Source organism: Pipistrellus hanaki (assembly GCF_964339955.1).
Source record: "Pipistrellus hanaki genome assembly, chromosome: 1".
In the NCBI taxonomy this organism is placed as follows: Eukaryota; Metazoa; Chordata; class Mammalia; order Chiroptera; family Vespertilionidae; genus Pipistrellus; species Pipistrellus hanaki.
Window position 1 is genome coordinate 21509156 of NC_140503.1, and position 12570 is coordinate 21521725.

At 56.9% G+C, this 12570-nt stretch overlaps 1 protein-coding gene across 1 annotated transcript in view; it reads left to right on the forward strand.

The window, feature by feature from the left end:
• The window catches only part of LTBP2 (latent transforming growth factor beta binding protein 2), a 92014-nt gene that overhangs the window by 62301 nt on the left and 17143 nt on the right, over window positions 1-12570 (forward strand). Inside the window, 8 exon segments of the mRNA XM_084892072.1 lie at window positions 293-457; window positions 694-909; window positions 1972-1991; window positions 3290-3329; window positions 4021-4134; window positions 6221-6349; window positions 7100-7228; window positions 10182-10301. Of these exon segments, the coding sequence (XP_084748198.1) occupies window positions 293-457; window positions 694-909; window positions 1972-1991; window positions 3290-3329; window positions 4021-4134; window positions 6221-6349; window positions 7100-7228; window positions 10182-10301 (933 nt within the window).

Consider the following 12570-nt stretch of genomic DNA (forward strand, 5'->3'; position numbering starts at 1 on the left):
CCGTGTTGAACTTTGGCAAACCCTTGTAACTCAGCGCTTGTAACCAGGTTCTCCATGTGGGTAGGCATCAGGGTCCCCTCACACAGGTAACACGAGGAGGTGCTGAAGCATTCCACTGCCGCTGTTCTTCCTAACATTCTCGTGAGCATTTTCAAGGCCCCAAACTCCCAGACTGACGCAGGCCAGGCCAGTCCGAGCACACGACCAGCCACTCCTCCATCCTCTGCCCTCTTGCCTGTGCTTTCTCTTCCCCCGGCCACCTGCCCATCCCCACCTGCTATGTCTGTTTCAGCGGACAAGGCTGTCTCCATGCAGCAGGGGCTGTGCTACCGGTCACTGGGGCCAGGCACCTGCGACCTGCCTCTGACCCAGAGGATCACCAAGCAGATATGCTGCTGCAGCCGAGTGGGCAAAGCATGGGGCAGCAAGTGTGAGAAATGCCCGCTGCCTGGCACAGGTAACCCTCTGTCCCCTCTCGAGCTTCCTATAAGCGGTAGCTGTTTTCCCCCACCTGGACCTAACCTTACGCCAGAAGACCTTAGTCTTCCTCCCTGCTCGACTCCTTAACCCAGCCTAGGGCCCCTCCCTCCTTGCTGCTGCATTAGCCTTGTCTCCCAAAGGGATGAGGGGAGGGGCCTGGGTCTCTGCAGGAACAGCATCTTCAGTGTGTGTCTCTGACCATTGACCTTGCAGAGGCCTTCAGAGAGATCTGCCCTGCCGGCCATGGCTACACCTACTCGAGCTCAGACATCCGCCTGACCATGAGGAAAGCCGAGGAGGAGGAGCTGGCCAGGCCCTCAGGGGAACAAGGGCAGAAGACCAGTGGGACCCAGTCCAGACCAGCAGAGAGGCAGCCACTCCGGGCGGCCACCAGCACCTGGCTGGAGGCCGGGACCATTCCTGACAAGGGTATCCGGGTTGGGGAGATGCCTGAGGGGTTCCTCTTCCACTTGGATTAGAGCACCTCAAAGAACCACCGGGAGTTTATCCTGGATGCATGGCATCCATCTCTGGAGTCTTAGGAAAGGGGCTTTGGAGCAGCAGCAGCCAGCCCTGGGACTCACATGACAGGAAGGCCTCACCCACGTCCTCTCCCCTGTGGGGTCAAGAGGTGCCCACATCCCAGGGAGTTGCTGGTGGAGATGGGAGTGGTCAACAGCAGCCCCCGCTCCAGCTCCTCAGTCTTTCCATCCCAGGCCCCTGGCCATGCAGCTTCTGAGGCTGGTGCTGGCTTCAAGGCCGGAAGAGCTGAGGGGTGGATCCTGGGGAGTCTGGGTGCTCTCGATCCCCAACTCTAACCTCAGAGTCAAAGCACGAACTCCAGCTCAACTGCCTTGGCCTCAGGAGGCAAGGGGCTGGGAGGAGCCTGGGCTTGAGGCGCCCCTGGCAGGTGCCCTGGGAAACCAGGCAGAAGGCATGCCCAAGTCACTGGTAACACAGAGTGCAGGAGGCCAGGGTTATAGTAGGACCAGAACTATGTGATGGACAAAATTTCTCCAGGAGAGAGGGAAGTCAGGACAGAGCCTTAGTCATCATGGGAACTAGACCTTGACTAAGGGAAGAACAACTCCTCTCCTCCCTGGAACTGTTCCCCTGGTGAGAGGGAGGGGCAGAGTGACCTAGTGTGACTGGCAGGCTGGGGAGGGAGGAGGGTGACAGCTAGGACCGCAGGGTGGACTGGCCCAGGTGGGTGGGACTCCCATCACAGGAGGCCTTGGAGGGAAGTAGGTTTCCTCCCACCAAGTGACACACCTTATAGACCCTCAGATCTGGGATTCTGGGGTCTGTGTTGGCCAGTCCCAGTGGGGCAGGAGGGGAAGAGGCAGGCATAAGAGTCTAAGCTCTCTCCACTGCTGACCTCTGGGGACAAGGTCAGGAGGTCACGGGTGGAACCAGCCCTGGCTGTGGGTAGAGGGGAGAAGGTGGCCAGACCACCCTCCACGAGCTCATGTTCTCACATTTCCTTCCCAGGTGACTCTCAGGCTGGCCAGGTGAGTGAGTCTTCTCACCAGGGAATTGGGCAAGTGTGGCAGACGGGGACCTGGTAGCCACCAAGGCCATGGGGCAGTGTCCTAGGAGGGAGGAAAGGGAGAAGGACGGAGTATATGTAGGATTTTAGTTGGAGAGATGCTGAAGTGGAGGGTTCATCCAAGGACCAGTTTTATCCTAAAGGAAGTAATACTAGCTGCTGCTTATCAAGTAGCTTCTATGCTTTTTCACTTGGGGTGGCCTGGGGCCCCCTTCAGAAAGGAAGTAGGCACGTGTCCTGTTAGTTCTGGCTGTCACTCAAGCAGACGAGGTCTAGAACTGGTTCTAGATTAATTTCAGATTTGGCATTTTCTGAGCTTGATTTGCTTAAACCTCAAGGTCTCCTCTGTGAGTGGGAAGTAGAGGCAGAGCTGTGGCTAGCCTCAAACCGCTTCACTGAGAAACGGGGATCCCACCCCCTCCCCTGTGCCCAGCAGTCCCCGTAAAGAACTGAGCGTCCGCCTAGAAAACCACTCCAGACTGAATCTGCTCCTCCCCTCGCGTCCACCAATCCCTTCCCTGTCCCCGCCCCTCCAACCTGCAAACCTGACTCTCCCCAAACACTTTTATTTATTTTTAAAAACATTTTTATTGATTTCAGAGAAGAAGGGAGAGGCAGAGAGAGGTAGAAACATCAATGATGAGAGAGAATCATTGATCCTGATTGGGAATGGAACCGTGATCTCCAGGCTCATAGGTCGATGCTCAACCACTTACCCAAACATTTTCTCTAATGAGCTTCTTCTCTCTCTCTCTGGAGAACCATGTGTTACCTTCTCAGACCGAAGTTCCATTTCTACGTCCTCACCGTCCTGAGCTATGCTCCTGATCCTCTCTCCTCCTCTGCTATCTCCCCTCCTGGTTGCCCATGGCTTATCTACCTCTGTCCGTGGGCTGTGGTGAGGGACAGCAGGTGTGGCCTGGGATCCCGCTTCACCACACTAGCCCTGTGACTAGTTAACCCCTGGCACTTCTGCTGCTGTCTCCGAGGTCACAGCATTGATGTGACACTTGCTGAGATGACACGGAACTGGCACATTGCATGCATTTAAAATCATTACAACCTACTATGACAGGAGAGTTGAGATTAATAAGATGTGGACATAAAGTGCCTAGCAAAATGCCCAGCATGTGGTAAGAACGTAGTACCAGGAATGCATGAAAAATGAGTGAGTGCGATGGATGGGAAGCCTGGCAGAAGGGAGTGAGTCGGGGGGGGTGACAGCCGAACCGAGAGAAACAGTCTCTTATTTCTGTGCAGGTCACAACCAGCGTTACTCAAGTCCCTGCCTGGGCCCCAGGTGAGTCCCTCCTCCTTTCGGCTCCCAGCTCACAGAGAAGGGAGGGAGGGAGAGACCTTCATCCAGTGGTGGAGTCAGTACCTGGGAGCTGATACATGGGGCTCAAATCCGATGAGGTCTTGGCTGACAATGTGACCTGTGAATGCTTTTCCAGGAGCTCCGTGCACCTAAGGAGCCGGGGGTGGGGACAGGGCGCTGTTCCGAAGTCAGAGACCTGGCCCCCTGCGTCCTCACTCTAAAATGGGCACGAACACCTGCCTGCTGCCTCCCAAGGCCGATGGGGTGTGGATGTTCATGGCAGAGCTCTGTGAGCGGCAAAGCGCTTTGCAGACAGGAGGAGAATGCTGGCGTGGGGACTAGGAGTCCGGCTTCGGAAGCCAGGTGGCCCTGCACCAGTGGCCCTTTCTGCCAGCTCCGTCTCCCCGCCTGTGAGATGGAGCGCGAGGGGCTCCGAGACCCGATGAGCCCTCAGATTCTCTGACTCTGTTTGGGGCCAGGTCAGGCCTCGGGGGGGCTAGGAGGCGAGGGGTGACCCGCCCGAGGCTCCACCCCTTGCTCTTGGAGTTGGGACAGCAGAGAGGAGCGAAGGGCACTGCCAGGAACCTGGAGGGGGCGCTGTCCCAGGTGGGAAGGCGGCTGGCCAAGGGGCTATGCCCACCTCTTTCCCCTCTCCTCCCCCAAACCCCCACAGGAGACGCCACAGGAAGACCAACGCCACCACTGCCTGGACAGGGGAGTCTAGAGACCCCAGAAGAAGAGAAAGTGGCCACCCCCACCGACGTGCTGGTGACCCTGGGCCCCCCAGGTACCTGCAGCCAGCCCTGCAAGGTGTGGGTGTGACTGGGCCTCTCCACCAAATGAACACACGGTCTGCAGCAACTGCCCCCAGGCTCAGCCCCGGCTCTTCTCACAGAGACCACAGGGCCCTAGCGAGCACAGGAATCCCATGTGGCGCAGGGGTCCAGCCAGGAAGGGGAAAGAGAAGGGTCACCTTGGGGGAGGGTCTCACTCAGAGCCCCCCCGGGAGGAGCCAGGGGCCTCTGGAGGACCGGGAGCCTCCGGAAGCCTGGCTCTCCCAGGCTGTTGACTCTGAGTCACCTGAGTGCTCTGGCAGCGGGCAGCCTCCTGCCCGCGGGAGGGGCGGCTTTCGGGAAGGCCGGGTTCTCCAGGGTGCTTAACTGCCGGGGAGCCTGCCGCGGTGGTGAGGGGGGAGCGGGAGGGGAGATTCCTGGCAAATCCGCCTCGCTCTGGAATGTGCCCTCCTCGAGGCTCATTGTTTGGGGACTTGGCTCAGGAGAAGCCAGGCCGGGTCACCTGCTGCTCCCCCCGCACGTGGCAGCGCACGTGTGCTCCCGTGTGTGGCCTCCCACGTGTCCAGGTTTGCTTATCTCTTAACCTCGCAGACTGAGGCCACCTTGGCAGAGACAGGTCTTTCTGGATTTCCCCTGGCAACGAGAGAGACCCCGCAGCCCCGTGGAAAAGTCCAGAAAATGTGGGGTGGAGTCGGGGTTTGTCTTCCTGGGCTTGAACCAGGGCACCCCTCTCAGGCCCTCTCTTCTGGGCTCAGTGCACTGCTCCACGTCCCCCCTCCACCCACAGCAAGATGAGCTGGGGAAGGGGCTCAGTCCTACTGAGTCTCTGACATAGGAAATGGGCCTGAGGAAGAAGCCGAGGCAGAGGAGAGGGCAGGAGGGGCCAGGCCAGGCCCAGCCGCAGCTCTCAAGGGGACAGGGTCCGCCCAACCACTCCCAAAGCCTTGTGCCTGATCCCCCGTCTTCCCTGTCACCCCCCAACCTCACCCCTCTGGGAGGACATTTGGAATCTGGCTGGCGGTCCCCATGAGTCCTGAGGCGGACACTTGAAGCCGGGTGAGCTACAGGGCAGCCTTGCAAACAGGCCAGCGTGGACGTTCAGCTCCGTCCAGTTTAGCAAACGCTGTGAAGCCCCACTGCGCGCCATCGCAGGCCTCATCCCAGCCCACTCCCCTGGGGCCGGGCAGGGAGTCCAGGGTGTGTGGGCTTCCCGCTGGGACATCAGGGCGGACACAGAGGCTGACGCATCCTTCATGCAGTCAGGGCTGTGTCCGGTCAGCATGTGCTGGGTGCTGGGTGCTGGGTACTTTGCTAGTATTAAGGACACAGCTCCACAAAGCGAGGGTCCCTGCCCTCAGGCAGCCTCAGCCCTGAGTCCTGGTGAGTCTCAAACTGTGTCTGCATTCAGCACCCGTCTCCGCACGTCACCCCTTGCACCACCCAACGCGGTCCTGGTTTCTAAGGGCCCCTGTGCCACCCTTCCTATCTTGCTGAGCAAGGTGGCATGGTGAGATGAGTGGTGTTTCTGAGATGGCTCTGATCACACCCCACCTTGTGTGACTCCTAGCTGGCATGTCTCAGGCAGCATGCAAGGCCCTGCTCGGTTGGCCCCACCCCGCTTGCCCTGCAGTTCTTCCCAGCACCCTGCTCACCAGATCTGTCGGTCAGCCTGTCTGTCTGTCCAGGGGAAAGTGGGCAGGATTTGCCAGGGAATGGAATCGCTGGGCACTGTTGTGAGAGCCGTGCCTGCATTCAGGGTAAGTTGAGGCTGGAGACCTCAGCGGGCCGGGCCCTGCAGGGACTCAGAACATGGGCCATTGGCAACTGCTTGATCTTAGCCAGAGCGATTCCCTCCTGAGAGCTTCGTCCTGGTGGGGCTCAGGCCCTGGGAGTAGGTGGGGGAAAGGGGACAGCTTATACAGGCCATGTGGATGTGGGAGAGCCCAACTAAGGGTGAGATGAGGTTTCTGTGGGTCCTTTGAGGCCAAGGTACCCTGACCCCACACTGTTCCCACTCTGCCCCACTACCTTGGCCCCTCCCCTGTGCCCATGACTCCGGCTTTGCTCTGTCTCCCACAGATATTGACAGATGTGCCGCTGGAGCCAACAACATCTGTGGCCCGGGCACCTGTGTGAGCCTGCCAGATGGATACAGATGCGTCTGCAGCCCCGGCTTCCGGCTGCACCCCAGCCAGACCCACTGCACAGGTGTTCACCTGGGAGTCCGGGCTCGCTCAGGGTCTGGGTGGATGGGAGCGGGACTGCTAGGGGACAGAGTCAACAGTCCAGGCAGCAGAAGGCTGTGTGGTCGGTGGGTTGAGGAGGAGCATAGACCCTGTGGACAAAGCTGACCTTAACCTTGGGGAGACCAACCTCTGGGGGCAGCATTTGAGGAATCTCCAGGACTCCAGGAGTGTGGGAAGCCACCCCAGGGCCCTCAGAGCTGAGGAGCTCTGAGTTCAGCACCACCACCACCACCACCACCCCCCCCCCCCCCCCGCCCAAACTGGCCATCTTGCTGCCTGCAGGGCGGACCAAGGTCTGTCTTTGTAAATGTCTCTACCAAGGCCATCCCTGGTAGACAGGTTTGAAGGCCAAGACAAATCATCAAGGGTTGGCCTGACCGCCCCCTGTCACCCCAATATTATTACACAAAGGGGACACATCACTGCGCCTTGAAGGAGAAAGGAAGTGATCACGGGGCCACCAGGAGAAGGAGCCAGGGGCCAGGGAGGAGGCAAAGGGCAGCCACTCCAGGCCTTTGGTGCCTGGTGGGCCCCGTGGGCTGGCTTTATGGCTCCCAGCCTCTGAGATATTTCATCTCTCCAGCCTCCTCTGCTCCCTCACCCTCTTCTGGCCCCACAGCACCATCCCCTGTCCAGCCCTTCACGTGGGCAGGTGCTGGCCCAGGCCCAGAGAAAGGCTCCCCTCATCTTCCTCCCTCCCCCCTCTGCTCAGATGACAACGAGTGTCTGAGGGACCCCTGCCTGGGAAAAGGGCGCTGTGTCAACCACGTGGGTTCCTACTCCTGCCTCTGCTACCCTGGCTACACGCCGGCCACCTCGGGAACCATGCAGGAATGCCAAGGTAAGCCCTAGCCCTCCAGATGGGCACAGGACCCCCAGAGAGCGGAAGTGGAAGAGGATCCAGGCAGCCTCGGCACTCAGTTCTGCGGTGTGGGAGTGCGGGGCCCAGGGAACCGAGACCAGGGCTCAGAGCTAGACCTGGGAGAAAGCCGACTGCCCTGGCACCGAACTTGAGAATCTGAAGAGCCGCAGCATGCCCAAGGCTCAGGGAACTGTGGCTAAAGCCAAGAGTGTGTGTGTGTATCGGGGCGGGGGGGGGGGGGGAGGGGTGTTCCAGGGAGAGGAGGGCTAACAGCCAGGTCCCCAACTTCTGAGTGACAAGGAGCTGCTTTCCTGTGATAAGGAGGTGATCCATACCCATGCCTTTGGGGTCCTCTGCAGCCGGTGCGTGCCAGGCTCTGAGCTTCCCAAGCAGGGCCTGCAGGGCTAACAGGGCTTCCAACACAGGCCCGTTCATATGCATCATGTGATGCCTGCATTGTCACAGAAGAGACCACCGAGAATATGGTGCGGCGCTTTCCAAGCTGGGACTTAGGATTCTTAACACAATTGGGTTCTTCTCCTGGGGAACGGCACTGCCTTCTTGGGGCCCACATTGTGGTTCTGGCCCGGGCAGCCTGGCAGTCACTCCAGGGCCCCTCCGGAAAGCTGTGTATCCTCCCACTGCCAGGGACTCCCTTGGGTTCTAACCCTCAAGGATCTGGTCCCCTCACCGGTTGGGGGGGGGGAAGGGAGTAGAGGAGACAAATCACTTCTTTAACCGAAGGGTGGCGGACTTGTGTGCATCATTCATTCAGCCCCCAAGCACTGAGCACCATGTACCAGGAGCCGTGTAAGCTCCAGGGGCAGTGGGGAGAGTAAGACGTAAATGGTGGCCCCAGGGAGTGAGGAGACAACTGGTTCTGTGTGGGAGAATGGGAAGGTTTCCCTCTGGGCATGTTTGAGCTGGGGCAGAACCATTTCATGAGCACGTATTACGTGCTGGCACTGTCCTAAGCACTTTATGAAGCTCATCATCCCAACCCTATGCACTAGAAATCCTTATACCCACTTTATAGCTCAGCAAACTGCGGCTCAGAGAGGTGGATTGAAATGCCCAGGGACCTCAGAGCTTTGCTTTCAACAACACACTCCCTTACACACAGAGTGAAGGGCAGGAGGGAGTGGAGCGTATTCCATGGAAAGGGAGCCATTTCTGCAGGGAGCAGAGTCCTGGACAGGCCTGGCACACTCTGGGAACAATGCCAAATCCAGTGTGACGGGGGTGCGGGGCATGAGGAGGAAATGGCAGGGGCGGAGACCAGTGGTGAAGTGTCATGAGTGCCAGGCTGAAGTGCTTGGACGCTGTCCCACAGGCAGTGGCAGCCCGCAGAGATCTGAAAGCAGAGGGTGGCGATTCGGTCAGCTGGCTCTGAGGGAAGGGACCCAGACAGCAGTGCTCCCAATAACTGGAGTTGGCGAGGGGAGAGGCTGGGGCAAGGGGCTTCTCTGGGCTGCACAGCCTTGGCAGGGGTTGTGGGCCAGAGGCTCTGCTCTCGGCAGGCCCAGCCCTGGGCGCTGGCTGCTGCAGGGAATGGTGCCGCCAGGATTGGCCCAGATAAGGGGTTGTGCTGTGTGCCATCCTGGGTGTCCAGGATGTCTCTGCCGACCTAACAGCGGGGAGAGGAGGGAAGGAGCTCAAGGTCAGCTGGGGTCAGTGGGGTCTGGCTGCCACTTAACGAGGCCTCGCCCAGGATAACACTTCCAAATGTTACCAGTCTCAGAAAGCAACGGGTCATTGTTTTAATTACTTACTTCATGAATTATGTCATTAATGTGCAGTTTCTAGGATTCAAATGATGTAAATATAATTGATGAATATAAATGGCTTGACTAGTACATATATAAAATAAGTTACTTTTCTAATTGGCATGAGATCTCTTCGTAGGTTAGCCTTTGGGTTTCCTTACCTGGACATGGCCTGTTCCCGTCTTTCGCTCAGTTTTCCAGTGGTGGTTGCTGGTTTTCCTTGTGACTCTTTTGGGGTTTCTTATATATCCCAGATACTTGCCGGGGTTTAGATACTGAGGCTCTCCCCTTTTGTCCTCTGTCCATTGTCTTTATTCACACACCCTTTTTAAAAAAACAAACATATATATTTTTATTGATTTCAAAGAGGAAGGGAGAGAGAGAAAGAGATGGAAACATCAATGATAAGAGAGAATCATCCATCGGCTGCCTCCTGAATGACCCCCTACTGGGGATCAAGCCTGCAACCCAGGCATATGCCCTTGACTGGAATCAAACCTGGGACCCTTCAGTCTGCAGGCTAGCGCTCTATCCACGGAGCCAAACTGACTTGGGCTTACACACCTTTTTTAAAAACAGAAATCCCCAGAAGAAAGAAATGAAACAGAAATCCTTAATTCTGATGTATCAAAATTCACTGTTTTGTCTTATTTTTATGCTTTTGGGGCTTAAGAGGTCCTTCCCCACACTTAAGTCACAAAACTATTCTCCTACACGTTCTTTCATTAAAATTATAGTTTTGCCCTCTGTGGCACATTTGACTCTTCTGGAGTCCACCCCTGTACTAGTATGTGTGTTAAGAAGGAACTCTGGGACCAGATCAATACAGGGGAGGTATTGGGGTCAGGAGGGGGGCTGTTGGCTTCCTCAGATCATGCCCTGTGGCCACCTGACCTCAAGGCCAGCCCTGGCATTGTGGTGAGGAGACAGCTATAGGCCCCCCATAGGCCCCAGAAGTAGCTCTCCTCGGAGAAAGGAACTTGAGAGAGTCTGCAGGGGCCTGAGCGAGGTCAGTCTCAGCCCTGGCATAGGAACCCCCTGCCAATCATGGCACAGCAGGGATGTCTTCCCCTCCTCCTGGGTGTCCTTGGCCTTGTCCTCTGAAGGGAATGTCCCAGAACCCCCTCAGCCTGGCTCCAACTCAGGCCTTTTCCGTGTGTTTGCAGACATAGATGAGTGTGAGCAGCCAGCGGTATGCCGTCACGGGCGGTGCACCAACACGGAGGGCTCCTACCACTGCCAGTGTGATCAGGGCTACATCATGGTCAGGAAGGGACACTGCCAAGGTAAGGAAGTGGGTGCCGCCTCTCCATCCCCTGTCCCTCCCATGCACTGAGTGCCCCAACTCCCCTTTCTGCTTGCCCCTGACTGGGCCCCTTGATGCCAAGCCCACTCCGATAGACAGAGGCCTGTCTGGGACCTTTTGAGCCCTTCCATCCCCTCAGTGATATTTTGGCATCCTGTCTGCCCCCTGAAGCGAGTTTCTGTGCATGAGACCCCGGAACATCCCCATGTACTCCTGTGCCCCTCACCGCCAGTCATAGTACTCGCCTTGTGCAGAGAGGAGGAATCAGTCTACCTGGGAGGCACCTGGGGCCTCAGCCTTGGCCTTCTTGCTAAAGCGTGCAGGCTCTGAGCTCCTCAGAACGGGACCACATCCTCGATGACCCGTACTAATTGTCTATGTGTTGGACACCCCAACGAATTTTAGTTGAATGAATGAACAAGCCCCTACCCTTACTCCATTTTTCAGGCCAAAAGATGGCTGTGGCATTGCCAACTGGCTTGAACCTGCCACTATTATGCCACCTCTGCCACTACCACCTCCCTGCCAGGCTCGAGTGTCAAATGCTTGCAAGAGGCTTGGGTTAATGTGCTTCCAAGACTGGCTGAGAAAGGAATGCATGAGGGTAAATCAAGGTTCTCTCTGGAGAGAAATCCTGCCCCAGATCTGAGGTTAAGCCCAGCCTCCTCCAAGCTTTTCCTGGCCAAGACTTGCCTGTATTCAGAGGGTCATGGAGGTGAGGGGTAAGCGTGTGTGCCTTGTGAAGGGTGAGCCCCCATTCCAAATGCATGACTACAGAAGCAAGTCCAGAGTCCTGGAAGGTCCTAGCCAAGGTGGCTGGGGTTGTAGGACAGAAAACTCAGTGCTGCACGCTCCCTCCCCACCATGTTACCTTCTTCTCTCAATGCCTTCCTCATCGTGCTCCCCCTTTAAATCTCAGGGCTGCACCACCAAAGCCAGAGCCCCTTGTTTTAATTAGCACCATGGAGGCAGGCAGCCTGGCCCCTCCAGAAGAATGGAGAGTGACGGGAGTTGCATTTGATGGGTGCCTACCATGGGCCAGGTAGTGTGCTAGGTACCTGTCAGATTGCCTCATTTAAGCATCACAGTATGCAAAACTATAGGAAATGAACCAAGCAAACACCAGGACATAAAACAGATCAGATATATGCTGACCAGTCCATGCTAGGGGCACAGGCTCTGGTGGAGGTGGGCTTGGGTTTGGCTCTTGTCTCAATGTCTGAAAACTGAAACCATCATGGCCATCTCAGAGGCTCTAGTGAGGACCGAATAGGTCATATGAGGTCCATGCAGAAGTGAACATAGAGAAGTTCTGAGAGCCCTATTTTTTCACATCTAGACCCCTCCACCCTGCCCCCATGCCCCAGGTCACACCTCTGGGTTGTCCCCTCCCCTTCCGGAGGAAAGGTTCCAGACACACACCTCAGCGGGAAAGCCAGGCTGAGCTCCTGGCCCAGGGCAGACGCTGAAGCTGTTGAAAGAAAGACTGATGCAGCCTGCACACTTCTCCAGGTTTCCATCAGTAACCACAGACCCGGCCCAGCACCCTGGGAGCCCAGGCAATTTCTCTCCTTCTTTCTTCTTTTTCCAACTAAGAAACCACTCTCTCTACCGAAACTCAAAGTCTCTGCTGAAGGCCTGAGTGGTCTGGACGGCAGCCCATCCAAAGTCTCAATGGTAAGACTCGGGGTTCCCATGGAAAGGGGTTACATTCCCCTGCAGACTGCCAGGGCTTTGCTCTCCCCCACCCACATCCAAGGTCACCTGAGCCTCTAGCCCCTGATTAAGCACCTCTCACCCTGCTTTCTCTCAAGGAGCAGAGGTGAATGCCCTTCCATTTCCTGGTGTGAAGGCTGTGGCACTGGTGGAAAAGGTCTGGAATTCTCCCCGTGTGGACAGCAGGGTGGCAAGCTGGTCCTGGGAGTGACTGTTTCCATGGATCGTCTGGGGTCTCTTCAGCAGCCTCATACCAAGAGGGTGTGATGTTTTAGTCACATGGTCTCATGGTTGGACCCACAAACATTTGCGGAGTGCCAGCTGTGTCCCAGCCATGGGCTAGGGATAGGACAATAAGTAAGAACGATAGCTCCCACCCTCATGACCAGGGTGAAACCTACCAAAACATACCATAATCTTAGATTAAAATTCAAACCCTAGCCCTGGCTGATGTGTCTCAGTGGTTGAGCATCAATCTATGAACCAGGAGGTCACTGTTTGATTCCTGGTCAGGGTACATTGAGCCCAGTTTG